This window comes from Carlito syrichta, unplaced genomic scaffold, assembly GCF_000164805.1.
Source record: "Carlito syrichta isolate Samal-C Ts95f unplaced genomic scaffold, Tarsius_syrichta-2.0.1 Scaffold109679, whole genome shotgun sequence".
In the NCBI taxonomy this organism is placed as follows: domain Eukaryota; kingdom Metazoa; phylum Chordata; class Mammalia; order Primates; family Tarsiidae; genus Carlito; species Carlito syrichta.
In genome coordinates, this window is record NW_007053775.1 from 90,783 (window position 1) to 103,499 (window position 12,717).

Genomic DNA, 12,717 nt, shown 5'->3' on the forward strand with positions numbered 1-12,717 from the left:
CCCCCCGGGGGCAGCCGGCGACCCGCCGCTGGGGAGTGTAGAGTCCCGCCTCCTCACCTCAACATGCTGTCAGCTCTGGGGCGCCACTCGTGCTCTGGAGTTCCCTGTCCCGCGACCACAGCTTCCCCGAGGACCTTCCCCAGCCCCTCCCGCTCTGTCCTCCACCCCGTCTCAGAGTCTGCTTCTAGGGACCCCCCCGCCTCAGGTGATGCGACTGGCAGAGAGACAGAGAGACCATGCCAGACAGACACCTAAAAAACCTGGGTCTCCCCTTCAAGGCTTCTGGAGACTCCAACAACCTGATCCATGGGAGCAGGAGCCCTAAGTCACCAGTCCTCACGGCACCCTGCAGAGTCCAGCGTGGCAGCTGGCATGCAGAAAATGTTGACTCAGCTGGGCGCAGTGGCTCACGCCTGTCACCCCAGCATGTTGGGAGGCGGAGGTGAGAGGATTGCCTGAGCCCAGACCAGCCTGGGCAACATGGCAAGACCTCAGCTCTACAATAAATCAAAAAATTAGCTGGGCATGGTGGCACACACCTATGGTCCCAGCTCCTTGGAAGGCTGAGGCAGAAGGATCACCTGAGCACAGCAGTTTGAGGCTGCGGTGGCCGTGAGCAGCGTGCCACTGCACTCCAGTGTGGGCGACAGAGTGAGACTGACTCAAGGAAAGAAAAAGAAAAGAAAAGAAGAGAAAATGTTGACTCCAACAGGGCTGCTGTCCTTCCAGGTGAGACTGAGCTTCGTCCCACCTGCAGCCAGAGTCAGAGGGGCGACGTGCAAGCCTCAGGGGCAGGAGAGGGACTGCTGGAACCTACCCACAAGGGACGAGGTGGCCAGGGCTGCCACGTTGTAGCTGCTGGAGCAGGATCTGGAGTGGGACAGGTAGCCGTTGGTGGTCTGGAAGCACCTCTGGGGGAGGAGGCAGGAAGGGTGAGGAGGACGGGCTGACTGCCAGGCGGCAGCCCCCGGCACCACCGTCCCCCACCTCCCAGCCCACCCCGGTCCCGTGAGCAGCGGGTGGGGACAGAGCAGGCACTGCCAGGGAGGTCCTACCGATTCCCCCAGACTGCCCCCACCCCTGCTTCCTCAGATCCATCCCCAAGGCTGGCAGGGCTGTGCGTCTGGGCTGGGCCCAGCGGAGGAAAGGGCTGCGGAGTCAGACGGGGTTGGACTGGGGACAGGCAAGTGCACTGACCTGCCAAGGATCCCAACAGAAATCCATCTGTTTGTCCTAGAACAAGAGGAGAGAGGATCAGGCCGGGCCCGGCACATGGAGCCGGCAGATGGCCGATCTGGGGCCCTGGTGGGGGTGGGGGTCAGCCTTCGCAGCTCCGTGAGGGCAGGGTCTGTCCTCTCTGGGTCACGTCTGGTGTCCTCAGCATGCAGAGAAAGAACGGGGGGGCGACAGGGTGCCATGAAGAGAGGCAGCAAAGGTGCTGCTTTTGGGTCATGCTTGGGTTGGGATGTCTGCTTTGCTGGTTCCTAGACGGGTGTCCTCAGACGCTCCTCAGCTGCTCAGAACACGGTTCCTTCCTCTGTAAAACGGTGACAGTGCCCCTGACCTCAAGGTTGTGGTGAAGCATAAATGACATTACACGGGCAAAGTGGTGGGCACAGTGCTTGGCATGTGAGATAGGATGGGGGTGGAGGGAGGTAATTATCGCATGGGTAGGTTCGAGCCACAGTCCTGGGGCCAGGGCAGAAGTTATGTGCCTGGCATGGGGCCCCAGCACCATCTTCCCATCCAGCTGGATGAGAATTCCATCTCTTTTCTTCTTGAGGCTGCTGGGGAATGGGCTGGCAACCTGTCTGTAAGGCTGAACTAATTAGGGCGGGATAGACCTTCAAGATGGATGGTCTTTTTCTTTTTGAGTTGGAGTCTCTGTTGCCCAGGCTGGAATACTGTGGCATGCTCACAGCCACCGCAGCCTCGATCTGCTGGGCTCAGGTAGCTTCCTAGTAGCTGGAACCACAGGCAAGTGCCACCATGCCCGGCTAATTGTTTGATTTATTGTAGGTCTGGCCAAGTTGCCCAGGGGGCTCTCAAATTCCTGGGCTCAGGCAATCCTCTCGCCTCTGCTTCCCAAAGTGCCGGAATTACAGGCGTGAGCCACTGTGTCCAGCTCTCTTTTCTTTTCTTTTCTTTTCTTTTTTTGAGACAGAGTTTCACTCTGTCATCCAGGCCGGAGTGCAGTGGCACCATCACAACTCACCATAGCCTCGTACTCCTAGGCTCAAGCCATCCTCTTGCCTCAGTCTCCCGAGTAGCTGGGACTATAGGCACGAGCCATCACACCTGGCTATTTTTCTTATTTTTTGTAGAGACAAGACCTCACTATGTTGTCCAGGCTGGTCTCGAACTCCTGGGTTCAAGCAATTCCCCCACCTTGGCCTCCCAAAGTGCTGGGATTACAGGTGTGAGGCACAGCACCTGGTCAGATGTTCTTTTCTTTTTTCTCTTCTCCTTCTTCTTCTTTTAGAGTTGGAGTCTCACTCTGTCGCCCAGACTGGAGTGCAGTGGCACGCTCCCGGCCACCGCAGCCTCGACCCGCTGGGCTCCGGCGATCTTTCCGCCTCAGCCTTCCAAGTAACCGGAATTACAGGCGCGCACTGCCACGCCTAGCTAAATTTTGACTTATTGTAGAGATGAGGTCTCGCCAAGTTGCCTGGGCGGGTTTCAAACGCGCGGGCTCAGGCAATCCACTCACCTCGGCCTCCCAGAGCGCTGCGCTGGGATTACAGGCTGAGCTACAGAGCCCGACCCTTTTTTAAGAGACAGTCTTTTCTAAACAAGCCTGATCCAGACCCCAGATGCTAGACCCAATCCAGCCCTTCATCCTGCTGGATACCAAGCCTTAGGGACCTACTCCTGCAGGGAGAAGCTGGCTTTCGCAGGGAAGGAAGAAGATGGGAATGGTCTCTGCTCCCTGTAGGGAGCTGCAGGGGACAGCCAGGAAGCAGGGCACCGGCAGGAGCAGGGACGAGGAGGGCCGCTTACCTTGCCAGTGACATGGTCTGGAGCAGTGGGTGAGTGGCTGCAGGGCAGGTCCGGGCTCAGGGGGACTGTGCTCCGGGGTACGGGGCAGTCCTTGTGGGCACTTGTGAACAGGTCTGGAAGGACAGAGGCGGGGCTTAGGACAGCCCAGCCCTCCCCTGCCTGCACTGCGTGTGAGCTCTGTTACCCATCCTTATAGGAAACAGACCCAGCAGGGGAAGGGCTGCCAGGTCTCCCCGGCCTGGTCCCCTCAGTGGGAATTGCTGAGCCCTCTTTTCACTCCATTTGCACCAGTTCCAGCCCCACACTCCCGCATTTTGACCTCCCAGAGCCCCCAGCCCACAGCCTCCGACCTTCCCACTAGCTCCTCAGACCCACCTCCCTCCTGGCCCACGTGCCCTCTGCGTGCGCCCTCAGAGACACCCTGGCCCCTCGCCCCGGTCTCAGTTGAACCCTCCTGCTCTGTGCCTGCCCCCAAGGAGCCGACCGGTGCTGAAGAAAAAGCCATGGACCTCGTGCAAAGTTGGAGACCATCAGCCCCACGCAGGGTACTGCGCGGGGATCTGTCCCTGTTTCTCCGATTCCTCTCCGTTTGCTTCCTGCCAGGTTGATGACGTCACCCCTTTCCTTCTCAGACCCCCAACAATGACCCCCACATTCTCACACCGTGCTGCTGGCTCCCCCCACCCTCCTGGGTCCAGGAGCCCTGGGAAGGCATCCCCTGCCTGCACCTGCGCCCGCCATCTCCTTTCCCTCCTGGACAAGGAAGAGCTGTCCCTGCTTCATCCCAGACCTGCCTGCTCGTCCACCCAGGGGCAGGATCCCCACCTGACCCAGCCAGGGGCTCCCTTCTCCCTCCTGCATCTCCAGCGCTCCCTGTCCACATCATCAGCCAGGAACCACCCCAGCAGTGTTGCAAGCCCTGCATCCTCTCTCTGCCCAGAGACCTTCCCCTACGCCCTCTCTCCTGCCTGGCAACCTTCCCCTGCATCTTGTCTCTCGCCTCCCCAGGTCCCAGCACCCCTGGGGGGCCAGCAGCACCCAAGCCGCCCCACGACCTCCTGCCTTTTAAACACTGTCCCTGACCACCACCCCCTCCAGCAACTTGCCCCCTCCTGTACCCTCTTCATGCCAGACCTTCTCATCTCCTCCACCCGCTCCCAGCAGGCGTTCCTGAGATAGCCCTCGCCAAGCTGCCAGAAACTTCCATGCAGCCGAGTGTCCTGGGGGTGTCTCAGCCTCTTCTGCCCAGATCCTTCAGTGGCCCGAAACCTGCCCAGGGCCTGCCCTCTTGAGCCGCACTCCTCTCCCCAGCCCTCTTGCTTGCCCCGCTAGGGACCTGCCTGGTTCCTGCGGGCTCAATCCTGCCTGCCAGCCTGGACCACACCTGAATCCTGACCTCCTCCATGCTCCCCTCGGAGGCCTCACGGCGTGTTCCTGACGCCACGTGCACATGCATGCCTCCAGCCCGAGTCCTTACTGAGCTTCCGACTGAATGCCTAGCTCTCTATGTGGATGCCCAGGGGTTACCTCAGGCACACCCGGGCTCAACAGAACTCCCAAGCCCCATCCACCTGCCCCTCTGCCCCCATTTTTTTTTTTTTTTTGAGTCAGAGTCTCATTCTGTCACCCAGGCTGGAGTGCAGTGGCACCACTACAGCTCACCACAGCTTCAGCCTCCTGGTCTCAGGCAATCCTTCCACCTCAGCCTCCTGAGTAACAAGAACTATAGGCATGCACCACCACACCTGGAAAATTTTTTGATTTTGTGTGTGTGTGTGTGTGTGTGTGGAGACGAGGTCTCGCTATGTTGCCCAGGCTGGTCTTGAGCTCCTTGGCTCAAGTGATCCTCCTGCCTCTGCCTCCCAAAGTGCTGGGATTATAGGCATGAGCCACCATGTCCAGCCAAGTCCCAATTTTAGAAAATGATGCAGCTGTCCTCTCGTTGTACCAGTTGCTACTCTGGGAGCTTCCCAGGGTCCCGCCTTCTGCCATCCTTCCCCAGTGCCATCCAATCAACCAGCAGGTCCTACTGGCCCTCTCTTGCATCTATTCCAGAACCACCCACCGCCACGCTCCCCACGGCTGCCCCCGCGAGCCACCATCCCCTCTCCCTGACTGCCTCAGCTCCTAGGCACCATCGTCTACCAGTAGCAGTAAGTATGGGGTTTTCCACTCTAGGGCAGGCTGTGTCACCGGGGTTGGGGACAGCATCGGTGAGCCACCTGTTTCCTTTGGCTGCCTTTCTCCTATTTTTCTCTCCCCTCTGCCTCCCACCCTGTGCTTTGCTTTTGACAGGCGGTACCTGTGGCTCTTTCCACAAGGGCTGCCCTCCTTTGCTGAAGCTGAAAATGTCTGAGAATTTGTTGGCCCTACCCGGAGTGGCCCGAGCCTGTGTGGTTGACCCCAGCTCCTCTGTCTGGGATCAGAAAGTTCACCATTGCAGGCTGGGCATGGTGGCTCATGACTGTAATCCCAGCACTTTGGGAGGCAAGGCAGAAGGATTGCCTGAGTCCAGGAGTTCAAGACCAGCCTGGGCAACATAGCAAGACCTCATCTCTACAAATAAAATTTTAAAAATCAGCCAGGCATGGTGGTGCACGCCTGTAGTCCCAGCGATTCAGGAGGCTGAGGTGGAAGGATCACCTGAGTCCAGGAGTTCGAGGCTGTGGTGAGCCATGATCGTACCACTGCACTCCCACAGAGTGAGAGCTCAATTAAAAAAAAAAAAAGGTCAGACTCGGTGGCTCAACCTGTAATCCCAGCACTTTGGGTTCGAGACCAGCCTGGGCAACTTGGCAAGACTTCATCTCTACAATAAATAAAAAATTAGCCGGGCATGGTAGCACACACCTGTAGTTCTGGCTACTTGGAAGGCTGAGGTGTAAGGATTGCCAGAGCCCAGCAGGTTGACACTGGGGTGGCCAACGCTGGGGTGACCATGAGCGTGCCACCGCACTCCGGCCTGGGCGACGGAGTGAGACTCCAATTAAAAACAGTGTAACTTCACTGGTGCTCAGGCTGAAGACCCTGCCTGAGACCACACCTTTGCTTAGCCAGCCTCCTCTGTCTGTTCACGCTGGTCCTTACTGGCTTCTTCTGGAAGATTCCTTTCATATCAGTTACACCTAGTTCCTCATTTCAGGGCCCGCGTCTGAGGAATGGTTCGGAGACCGCTGGGTGAGGGTCCATAGCTAGACCATCCGGCTCAAGTCCCAGCCCTGCCCTTTCCTATCAGTGGGGCCCTGAGCAAGTGACTGCTCTCCGAGCCTCCATTTCCTCATCTGAGAAGTGGACAGTTGAGGGAGACTGTTCTGGTTCTTCAGGAACCGTCCAGTAGGATCCCAGACTGAGAACACAGAGGCACTGGGGACCCTGTATTTTGCAGCAAGCCACTCCCGCTCCAAGGTGGCCGGAACAGGCTTCGCCACCCCAACCATCAACCACCCCTGACTCCAACTAGCTATTTCTGCAGCATGTTACATGATGGGCACCCGGGGAGTCACTCGCAACAACTTGGGATGCCTTCCAAGGAGCAGCCCCAGTCAGATGTCTGCATAACCAGTGGGACACCACAGGGCAGGGTTGGCAGGGATCACATGAGTCCAGGAGTTTCAGGCTGTGGTGAGCTGTGACCATAATGCTGCACCCCAGCCTGATCGACAGAGTGAGACTCCGAGACTCAAGAAAAGAAGGAAAAGAAAGAAAGAAAGAAACAGAATTGAGTAGAATGGAAAAACATCAAAGCCCACTGCAGAGTTGGGTTAAGTAACGTTTGATCAAGTTTCTGTTTGAATTACACAGAAAGGGTGGGCACTGTGGCTCACTCCTGTAATCCCAGCACTTTGGGAGGCAGAGGCAGGAGGATCACTTGAGCCCAGGAGTTCGAGACCAGCCAAAAAAGCTTGAAAGTCACCCATCCTGAGGTTCTGGAAATTCTGCAGGTGGTGAACAAGTCAGGGCCCATTCAGGGTGGCGCTGGTTACAGGCTGCCCCTGGGAACTCTGAGAGGCGCTGGAATGTTTCTGGGGCCCCTGGCTATTCCCTGAAGCTGTTGTAAAACCCTCCAGCCACGGGCCAGGGAGTGAGGTGACAGGGAGGGGACCTGAGTGCCACAGAAGTGGTGGGGATGTCAAAGCCCGAGGAGATGGGACTCGAACAAAGTCATTCGTCGAGGTGGTGGTGAGCTTGGAGGACTCCTGGCTCCCATCCCCTCCCCAGCCTGCCCCCAACCTCAGCTGGGGGTGCAGGCGCCTCTGCCAAAGCTGCCTGCTCCCCCTGAGGACTTTGGCCCCGTGATGTCACAGGCCGGTTGCCATGGAGAAGTCAGGTAATGAACCAGCCCAGGGTGAAATCACAGACTGTTCTTCGCCCAGCTGGGACCGGTGGCCACGTCACCACCGGCAACTGGAAAAACACAGAGTGTCATGTGGGGCCGGGGCTGGGGGATGGCCTGAGGGGACCGCTAGCCCCTGCTCTGGGGACTGCCTTCCTCTCCCAAGGGATACCCCCCTCCTTCCCATTCACACCCTGCTTTCCTGACCTCAAGGTCTGAGGCCCCTGCCCAGACCTGCTCCCTCCCCCGCCCCCTCTGTCCACAGGGTGACAGGCCTCTGGTTGCCACGGCAACCCAGAGAGGGCCCTCTGGATCCTTCAAGGAGAGGGGGGTCATCTGGTCGTCTCCTCCCTCCCTCTGCCTTCAACCAGAGCGTCTCCTCGTCTTCTTAAGGATGCTTCCTGCCTTCCATGCCAGCTTCTCGTCCATCTGCTTCAGAGTCCAACCACCCAGACAGTTCCTCCTGATGTCTCACCTAGACCCTCTTGCTGCAAAGCTCCCATGCTGGTCTTCTCTGTTTGATCCCTGGGCGAGTCTGCAGCACACTCCCTCGGGCACCTGTCACCTCCCCCCCAGAACCCCCCTGCTCCTCAGCAGTTCTTTGGGACTCCACGTCCCAGCCTGTTAGGCTCCATGGCTGTCATCACCCACGAACGTGTCTCCCAGGGCTCCACACCCCAGGAGGGCAGCGAGGGCCCATGTTTAACCCTGCTTCTTCCCAGCAGCCCAGAGAGGGTGAGCCTCCTCTTGAAACCACACAGTAGCTGAGCAGCAACTTGGATCAATCCCCTCGAGAAGCCCCCTCCGGGACAGCCTCTCCTCTCAGTTTCTTGGGGCACCTGCGGCCAAGGGCGTGACGTGGTCCCTCCTGCCACCACGGCCCAGGTGTGTGTGTGTACTGCCCCGCTGGGACATATCGGGCTCATTCCTGGCCCTGAAGGCACACAGTGGCCAAGGCGTTTCTCTCACAGGCCCTGCCCAGTTCCTCGCTGCCAGCTCTGGGCTGAGGGCATGTGACACAGCCCCTGTGAGCGACGGGCACTCCTCGTGGAATAACACCCGTCCTGGGAGGGCTGTGTGGGACGAGGCGCCTGCCATGTGCTCTACCCCCTCCCCTCAGTTTCTCTTTCTCAGGCAGCTGCTCCTGGTCCCAGCCCCAGGCCTGGAGCTGGCCCTGGAGGTTCTGCAGAGGGAGGCCATGGAGGATGAGTCCTTGACCTCTCTGCCTAGTGAGACACTGCCCTGGGAGCAGGCCATGGAGCTTGGCACAGGCCAGGCCTCGAATGAGCTAAGTGTCCCTGCTCCCCGGGGCACTTGTTTACAGGGCGTCTGGGCTGTGATGGTGCCAAGGGGGTCCCTTTCCATCCCCAAGCAAAGCTGGAGAAGGACACTCAGCTCCTCTCCAGGACTTCCGCTCACCCTGGTTCCTTCCGCTTCCTCTGCCATCCTGTGGCCCAGCCTCTGAGAACACGCTGCTCTAGCCTTACTTCCTCCAGGTAGCCTTCCCAGATTGGAAAAGTCTGGCCTGCCGAGGTTTGCTGCCGCTGTTTACTGAATATCTACCATCCTAGGTCTTTTTGTCCATGATCTCAACAGCCTTGCAAAGTAGATATTATTATGCCCACATCACAGATGGGGAAGTTGAGACTCAGAGAGGATAAACCACTTCCTCAAGGTCACCAGCTAGTGAGGGCCTAAGATGAGGGTCAGCTGAGGCTGGTGTGAAGCTTGTGCTCCAACCAGTCGGCAGTGCTGATTTCAGGTCTTTTGTCCGTGTGTGTGTGTGTCCTGCCTCCCCCATCAGGCTTCTTCAAGGACAGAGTTGTACCTCTCCCAAAGGGCAAGATCTCACCTTTCCTCAGTCTCCCCACAGCAACCTGTGTTTGACAGCTCACTGGCCAGGCTGGGGCCACAGCAAGACGGGGCTTGGGGACTGTGGGTGACTCTGGTCTGCCCCTTACAGCATGGACCTTATCCCACACATAACCAGGTGTCTGACCTCCCAGAAGGAAATTCTCTGTCTCCAATTTATCTTTTTTTTTGAGTTGGAGTCTCACTCTGTCACCCAGGCTGGAGTGCAGTGGCACGCTCACGGCCACCACCACCTCGACCTGCTGGGCTCAGGCAATCCTTCTGCCTCAGCCTTCCAAGTAGCTGGAGCTATAGGTGTGTGCCACCACGCCCAGCTAATTTTTTTATTTTTATTGTAAAGACGAGATCTCGCCAAGTTGTCCAGGTTGGTCTCGACCCCCTGGGCTCAGGCAATCCTCTCGCCTCCGCCTCCCAATGTGCTGGGATTACAGGCATGAGCCACGGCGCCTGGCTCAGTCTCCAGTTTCTACTCTCACAAGCCACCGGTGTCCAGGGCACCAGAGATTCCCAGGATTGGGCTAGGAGGCTGTTGGTTGGTCCAGAGGAGAGGGCTGGGGCAGAAGGGAACAGGCAGATCAGTTACAGCATCAGGGACTTGGGATGGGCACGGAGACCCTGGAGCTGGAGAGAAGGTGGAGACAGACATCAACTTCCTCTCTGTTCTATACAAATGGCCACTGGCCACAGCACTCCAATAAAAGAACTCCTGAATGATTCCAGAAGGCTTTGTAAAGCCTTGGCCACGCACTCAGTACTTCTTTCTATATGGGTCTGCAGAGAAGCAAAGGGCAGGTATTCCACACGTGGGGCTTTGGGGTCACTGAGTCCTGGGTTCGCGTCCTGCCTCTCCATGCCCTGGCTGTGTGGCCTGAGGTAAACCCTTCGGTCTCTGAGCCACACGTCCCCCTTCATGAGGTTGAATGAGAACTAACTAGGTCAGGAGAGCAAAGGCTCGGCCTGGCTCAGGATAAGCGCTCAATAAACGGCAGCTTAAAAATAGATAATGAACACAAAATAGCTCCTGGGAACGGCATTTGTTGTCTTAATCTGGTCCCAACCACTTCCCCAACGTCCTCAGCTCCTGAGTGCTTGCCACCCATAGCTTTTCCCAGAGGAAGGAAGTGGCTCGAAGCCTCAGGAGCGTCCCAGCCAAGAAGGTCTGTACTAGCTGTCTGCACAGATCCGTGATGATAACAATTTAAAAAGAGAGGAATAGCTAATCTAATACTTGTGGGAGCTTACTACGTGATGGGTACCGGTCTGTGTTCTACATTAATTTGTCCACTTAATTCCCGCAGCCAGCAATCTTATGACATCAGTACGGTTATACTTCCCATTCTAGAGATGAGAACACTGAGGTACACAAAGTTAAGGAACTTGCTGAAGCCACAGAGCTAGTGAATGGTGGAGTCTCGCAGCAGGCTCCACGCTTCTCACCTCTCAGCCAGGCATGCAGGAACCAACTGCTGCCCATGCTGCCATGGGGTGACTCTCCCAAGTGTGGCCTGAACCTGGGGCTTGGCTGGGTGGCCCCAGTGGGTCTGGGCTCGGTGTGGGTGTGGCCTGAGCCTCCCAATCTCAGGCCTTGGCTGTGCACCTGGCCCAGGGAGGCATTTAGTGCCCAGAGGCTATAATATTAGCAATGGGCACAGGTGTGAGGACCAGGTAGGGGGCTCGGGAGCCCACAGAAGCCTGCAACTCGAGGAGGTAGGACAGGTGTAGGCGACAGGGCTGAGGGCTGGCTGTGGGTGCAGAGACCGAGGACCCAGGCTCTGGAGGCAGCGTGCCAGGGTTCAGATCCTAGTTTTCCTCACTATGTGGACCTGCGCAAGTCATTCAACTGCTCTCTGCCTCAGTTTTCCCATTTGGCAAATGGGGATCGTGTTAGCGTATAGCCCAAATTCACTTTTGTGCCTAAAACTTTCCGACTAGTACGTGATAAGTTGTAAGCTCTCCGAGAGCATTAGTGACAAGTCTGGCAGTTCTGCCACCCAGACTTTCTGGGACAATGGTCATCTTCCCCTGTGGTTCCCCATACCTCCTTTTACTTCTGTCCAACTTTCCTGGGGGCATGTTGTGACCATAAGTGGCCCTCTCCTCTCAGGAGGACAAGGTGGGAATACACGACTAAATCTGGCACTCTGGAAGTCCACACTGCAGGGGGAGGTGGAGAGAACTCGGCTAGTGTGACCTTAGACAGCCCTGGCAAGCAGAGGCTATGGCGGGAACCCCGGTGCTGGGTCAGAGGACCTGGACCTCATCCTCAAGGGGTGACTTCAACAAGCATCTCTTTCTCTGTGGCTTCTGTTCTGTGCTCAGTGGGCCCTCCACTCACAGGCCGGTCCCCCTGGGGCTGGGTCCCCATGGCACCTGGCATGGGATGGCAGAGACACAGGGAAGGGACGCAGTGATGGGGGAAACATCCAGGTCCTCTACACCTGGAGCCGACCTCACCCAGGACTGGAGACGCAATTTCAGGCACTGACAGCCTGGCACTCCTGATGGGCCCTCAATGCTCTTCACCCTTAAAACTACCTCCCTTCAGACCAGGTGCTGGGCTGGATCCAGGCCACCGGATGATCATTGTGCTCGGTGCCTGGCACACAGTAGATGCCATGTTAATATCAGCTTAACGAACAGACCTCCCAGCCTGACCCTGTTCCTTCCCCTCCCCCACCCAAGATCCCACCTCTGACACCTTCCAGAAACATCCTGAGCCACTTACCTGAACGTACAAAGGAGGGAGTGGGCAGAGACCAGAGGGTGGGGAAGGGGTTTGTGGTCCTCCCTCAACACTCACCAGGACAAGGTCCCTCCAGGGCCTTCCCAGCCCCTCAAACCCGAGTAAGCTATGGGGGCGATGGGGTGGTGGTCCCCCAAGACCCTGTGTTTGGGGTCAATGGTTTGGCTTTAGCCTGCAGAGCCTGAGCCAAGGCCAAAGTCACTCCCGCTCCCAGCCCGGCTGCCCCCTCTCCTGCCCCCTCCTGCCAGGTGGAGACCCAGGTGGGAGGCCAACCTCTCATCCCAGAGCTGGTGGCCCTGGCTCCAAAGACCAGCCTGCCCACCCCCCAGCCTCTGTGCAGGACTCTGGGACCCCCCCACAAACAGAACAGGCCACGCCTGCCGCGGGCCCTCCAGCTCCCTGGGTACCGCCTGGGGGAGAGCGGAGGATGCCAGGTCAGAGACAGGGAGAAGCCCCCGGGGTTACGGGGCACAGGGGCTGTCCTCTGTCCCTTCCTGTCCCCCGACCAAGGATGGGGGTGGGGATGAGGCGTCAGGGATAAGCGTGGGGGCAGGGGAGCCTTCTTTATAACCTGTTCCCACCACTAAGCCCTTCCTGCCAGTGGGGCTCCGGGGCCCTGAGGTCAGGGGAGGGAAAGGGCTGGGGGCGGGCACATGAACTAGGGAGACCTGCGTCTTGGGGCGTGGGAGAGGGAGGGTCGCTCGCCCTCCGGTCCCTCCAAGGCGCCTCCCTCCCCTCGCTCCCCGGCACGCGGCGGGGGGCGTGTGGC

At 58.2% G+C, this 12,717-nt stretch overlaps 1 protein-coding gene across 1 annotated transcript in view; it reads right to left on the reverse strand.

Annotated features, from left to right (window-relative positions):
- FAM131C (family with sequence similarity 131 member C) overlaps positions 1-12,717 on the reverse strand; it is a 22,763-nt gene that overhangs the window by 3,396 nt on the left and 6,650 nt on the right. The window contains exons 3-5 of the mRNA XM_021717679.1: positions 3,001-3,164; positions 1,198-1,233; positions 818-911 (exon numbers count right to left, since the gene is read on the reverse strand). Of these exons, the coding sequence (XP_021573354.1) occupies positions 818-911; positions 1,198-1,233; positions 3,001-3,164 (294 nt within the window). The remainder of the gene's footprint in view (positions 1-817; positions 912-1,197; positions 1,234-3,000; positions 3,165-12,717) is intronic.